General features: G+C 36.3%; 2 protein-coding genes across 2 annotated transcripts; both read right to left on the bottom strand.

Moving 5' to 3' along the window:
• LOC104706376 (probable glycosyltransferase At5g20260) lies at positions 6–2,500 on the bottom strand (the record flags this gene model as incomplete). The annotated part of the gene is made up of 4 exons (XM_010422565.2): positions 2,173–2,500; positions 1,924–2,075; positions 468–822; positions 6–389 (listed from the first exon to the last, which is right to left on the bottom strand). Coding segments are annotated over exons 1-4 (1,131 nt in total), but the record flags the coding sequence as incomplete, so codon positions are not given.
• On the bottom strand, positions 3,343–5,206 carry LOC104706377 (heptahelical transmembrane protein 1-like). Its single transcript, XM_010422566.2, has 3 exons — positions 4,805–5,206; positions 4,633–4,708; positions 3,343–4,131 (listed from the first exon to the last, which is right to left on the bottom strand). Exons 1-3 carry the CDS (start codon positions 5,104–5,106, stop codon positions 3,511–3,513), a joined length of 999 nt encoding a protein of 332 aa, XP_010420868.1. The 5' UTR covers positions 5,107–5,206; the 3' UTR covers positions 3,343–3,510.

Here is a 5,212-nt window from a genome sequence, read left to right on the forward strand (position 1 = left end):
CCTAAGTTAATAGCTGCAACAACTCGAGGGCTAGCTACTTCGTAGCCACTAGGACAGAGACAAAACCTTGCCTTGGACATGAGCTTGAAGTAATCTTTGTTTTTGGCCAAGTACTCGTGGACTTGGACCTCCTCGTCTTTGTCTTTCCAATGCTGCAGTAGAATCTTGCGGATGTAGCCGTGTGAGCCGCCTGCGAAGAAAGCAAGGATGGGTCGGTCATGGCCGGAAGAGTTGGATAACTGAGGTGGTCCCAGCTTTCCTCTGGGGATGTTGATCTCCGGGATTGAGACGTCTCGTTGGGGTTTGAAACCTTCTGATGTATTGGCGTTGCAGAGAACTCTTATCATGTTTTTCAACAGCTCCGGGTTCGCTCCTGAGACGTCTGGTGCCTGCAACACGTCTTGAAAATGTTAATGTTTTAGTTTCAAAACTACAAAAATAAGTACGGTTCTAGAAACAAAACAAACCCAATCATGGCAAGAAACGAAGAAATGGTCGGCTCCGAGGCTTCTGTTCCAATAAGGATACTTGTGAGCCACAACATTGACATAGTCAAGAAAAACTTTGTGAAGTTGTTCCCTCGAGTAGGTAACAAGTGGGCGGTATAAGTAATGAACAACGTTGGCGATGCTGACAGGGAGGAGGAAAGCGTGAGCCTCCTCGGGGTGGCTAGCCGCGAACGGGCTCATGCCTCTCTCGATCTCGTCCACGAATTGGCCTTCAATGCTGTATATGTTGTTCATTGGACCCATATGTACTAAAGGTGTCTCACCTTCTCTGTACACCCACACTTTGAATTTCTTCTCCATCTCTATATGGCTTCTGCTCAATTTCATAAGAAAAAGTGTTGTTGGCTTAATTAGGTTGAATTCGTTATCTGACAATATATTGTATTTTCATGGAACAGTATGGTTTCATGTATATTTGAAATTAGTTTTCAATCATAATTCATAAACACAGTAAACAACATAACCAAAACTAATTGTGAATAGCAATTTTATTTGTAAAACGTGCAAAAAGTTATAATTTAAAAAAGTCAACAAAAAGTAGGAACAAAGGTTGTAACTCGAAGATAACAGAGAGCTGTGACTACAATTACCAAAGCAGGGCTTTAAGTAGGTGCTACGTTTCCCCTCTACCCGCATACCATTGTGCATCATTACATCTTTTTTAAATATACACGTTGACTATATTTAACAATTAAATAAACTTTACATCATTTTTAAATATCATACAGTGTACGCAATTCTTAAAGGTACAATTTGCGTTAAGATTTTGGAGAAATATTCATTTTTGTATTCACTATACGCACGGTAGTTTTTGTGTGTAATATAAGAAAAGCAATGTGTTGAGGTAAAAAACAAAAAAATGAAAAGAAAAGAAGTATGAATACTTAAATTAGTCGAGTTTAACGAGACGAGGAGAACTAAGGGACGAGGAAGAATTAGAATTATACCTCGCTTGCTTTCCCAAAGCAAACGAGTAAATAATTCAAGAAAAACGAATTTCTACGTACCTTTTGAATATTTCAATTATGAAATGATTTATTTTTGAAAAAATAGTTTATAATAGTATTTAAACAAGAAATGTATTTTGATTGAAATATTGTAAATTTTAAATTTATCTTTGGCAACCCAAATAATAGATTGAAGGAGAAAACTATAGCTTACAATAAATGAAAATTGTCATATACTATATCGTTAGCACATAATGTGATATGATGATTAGCACATACATACATATAGTTGGATCTTTTTTTTCAGTCTATAGCTCAAGTTAATTGTCATATTATTATTTATATTTTTAGGCAAATCTTATGAATTATTTCATACTAGCATGTAAAGTAACTTTAAAACTGAAACCAAATAAAAACGAAGGAACAAAAATTGGCGAAAACGGATGAAAAAGGAAACAGAAACTCACTGATGAAATGCGTAAGCGTTTCTGTAAACGGCTCCACGAGGAATAAAAGTTTCTTCCTTGCCCGATGAAAACTTCTTCAACCTCACGGCTTCACGTATGGCCGCTCTTGATTTCGCTAAACCTTCCTCGATTATGTTCCTCTTCTTTTCTTTCTTATCACAACAAATTATATACATTAATTCAAAACAAATCCACGCCGCTTAATTATAAGTGAATGAAACAATCGCTTAGAGATTACTGGAAACATACATTTTGAGGTTGAGGACTCGAAATTAAGGTCAAGTTTGCTGAGGCGATACTAAACTCCATGGACATGGATGGTGAAGGAGACGGGACAACGATGGATGTAGTAGCATCGACGAATGAAGAGAGAACGTTTGCGTTTAGGTTTGGAGATGATGACTGATGTTGATAGAAGAGGAGAAGGACAAGAAGAACAAGAGTTGGAGCTAAAGAGAACTTCATATTAACAAAATTTGATTGTTTCATATTTTGTTTTCTAGTTTTATTGGGCAGAGTGACAACACATTTGGGGATTGTGTTTATGTAAAAGAGGAAGAAGATATGAGTTGTTTAAAAAAAAAAAAAAATTTGCATAACTCTACATAAATTATTTAATAGAGAATCCAAGTCCATTAAAAGGCTCCCACAAAATAAAACCATTAAGGGTAAAGTATTAGAGCAGAAATGGAAACAAATAATACTAGGGAAGGAAACCGACGGCTAATAGAGTAACTGAGAAGCTAATAAAATTAATTTTGTATTTATTGCTTTGTTAAAATGCTTACCGAATCTGAAGTTAATTTTCATAGCGTCCGTGTTTGGCACCGTCGCTCGTTTTAATAGCTATCATGGCATGCTTAATTTTATGGTCAATTTAAATCCGGTTGGACGAAGAAAAACGAAAACCTTTTGTCTCCATTATCAAACCGCCCGGTTCTCCCCATACTCCTTAACCGAGTTGAGGCATTAATTTCAAATTTTAAGTTGGTTATGCATAAACCGACATAAAACTTTAGTTGACATGTTTGGTCAATTTGTCAATGTTGAAACAACAATAACATCACATTTGGGTTAATTAAGAAGAGTTGATTCTCGCTAATTAAACCTAAACATTGTATTTTCATCTAATGGAAGCGGAGGCTTTGGCCTTTGAGGAACATTAATTTGTTGTTTCAACCGTCAAAAATTTCTCTTATGTATACACATCTCACAAAAGTTTCAAAAAGTTAGTTTTTTTTTCTTTTTCTTTATTTGTTGTGTTTGCTTAGCAAAAGTGCTAAAAGTGGTGAATTCGTTTGGACAACATATATACTTTAAACATAACTAAAAGCAAAAACAATTGAAGCTAAGTAATCATATACGAAAGAGAAATCATTGAAAGGCAAAGATTTGTAATTTGTTTTTACCATTAACTTCTCATATAGAAGTGGACTTGTGAAATTCATAAATATTCAACAGACGTAGCACAAGTAGAATTACAATTCAATAAATATAAAACAAATGGGGTTATTACAATTTTGTTCACCTGCACGTACGAAACAAACAAATTAATAAAAATATATAAAAGAATTACACATATGGTTTTTAACAACCAACGTGGTCACGCCAGTCCAAAAACATGAGAGCAGCCGCATAGTGTGACAAAGCTCCCAACAAAACGAACACATGGAAGATCTGATGACTATGTCCCACACGATCAAACCATCCTGGTTTAAGCCTTTCGGGAACTCTCCCTACATAAAACCCTGTCCCAACAAGATAGAACACTGCCATCAGCAACTCGTACACGAGCGTCACGTTCCTTTGCGGGTTTCCCCAGTTGACCACTAGCGCGTGAGAAGCTGGGACAATCCCAAAGAGCCCCATGGAGGCGAAGAGAAAAGCGCGAAAAGCTCGGTACTTGGGAGCGGAAAGTGATGGGGTGAAGAGTGTGATGATTGTGAAGATTCCCATGGAGGTGATGCCTGCGAGGTAGATGAAGTACCAACGAGGAGTGCATTGGAAGACGTAGTAGATTGGTGGAAAGAAGGAAGTGATGATCATGGCGGTGATACCGGCATAGTCTATGCGTAGGAGCAAGACGTTAAGGTCTTGGGAGTGGCAACAGAAGATGTGGCAAATGCTGCTTGCGAGTAGGCAAAATATTGAGCCTCCTAGGAAGACGAAGAATGGCCACCTTGTAACATTCCCTGGACTCTTTGCATCCTACAATCATCAACAATGGATATATACCATCATAATTAAGCCTACATAATCATTGACTTGCTTGAATATTTTACAAACATGTACGAGACATGATAAAACAATATGTACTGCATTTTATTGAGTTGTTTGGAATATATACTAAAGAAGAACTAATACATATATATAGAAAAGTTAGAAAATTTTATCTGTGATAATTTCTAAGATATGTTATATATAATTTCATCTTTTATTTCTTGTCTATATTTTATACCTCAATTGATATCTAATAACCAGGAATTTATATTCATAATCATCATAACAGCCCAGTACTAAATAATTAATTAGAAAAATAAAATATCTTAATTAGAATCAGTTAGGTATCTATTTCTACTTGACACATCCACTTGACTAATCTGAAACTAGCATAGTGGTTGGATCTCAAGGGATTAAATTGAGACTCAGACTGAACATCAGGTTATTAAAAACGAAATAGACATGATTGGTGAATGAATGACAACTTACCACTGGGAAGAATCCATCATGATGAATAATGTTGGCGACGGTTAGTGCAACAAATAAAATGAAACCTATCAAATGTCTGCCCAAAACAAAAACAAATGATTAGAAAAATCAAACAAAAGTTAAACCAAAGGAAAAAAGAAAAAGAAATTAAAAGTGAAAATTTGTTACTGACGTCCAAATGTTGAGGGACTCATTGTGGAAACTAAAGACGCTGAAGAAAGCATCTCTAATGGACCATTCAGCTCTGTAATAATTCAATATGTACTCATTGTCTTGCATGTAGTCCGGTAGCTCACAATACGACATTAATCCACGTTGTTTCATTGTCTTTTTTTGCGATTTTCTCCTCTTCCTTCTCTTTCCGCTGCTCTCATCTCCACCGTGATCTTCTCCAGGCACGATCTTGCTCGTGCTGTTGTTGTTGTTGCAGCACGAAACTGTTCCCGCTTCGTCTTTCTGACCATCTTGGTCCATATGAGCTCTCGAATGTCGATTCTTGAGACAAGAAGACTCAATTCTTGATCTCAAGAGAAGATATGGTACCGGGACAAGATCTGAGATGAGATGAGAGGATAATATA

This window comes from Camelina sativa, chromosome 8 (genome assembly GCF_000633955.1).
Source record: "Camelina sativa cultivar DH55 chromosome 8, Cs, whole genome shotgun sequence".
NCBI classification, from domain to species: Eukaryota; Viridiplantae; Streptophyta; class Magnoliopsida; order Brassicales; family Brassicaceae; genus Camelina; species Camelina sativa.

What these genes read in the sequence shown, in the direction of transcription:
- LOC104706377 (XM_010422566.2), bottom strand. Translation starts at nt 5,106, where the DNA reads ATGGACCAAGATGGTCAGAAAGACGAAGCGGGAACAGTTTCGTGCTGC. An exon ending in GAGTCCCTCAACATTTGGAC is followed by an intron (nt 4,709 to 4,804) that starts GTCAGTAACAAA and finishes TGTTTTGGGCAG; the next exon opens with ACATTTGATAGGTTTCATTT. An exon ending in ATGATGGATTCTTCCCAGTG is followed by an intron (nt 4,132 to 4,632) that starts GTAAGTTGTCAT and finishes TGATGATTGTAG; the next exon opens with GATGCAAAGAGTCCAGGGAA.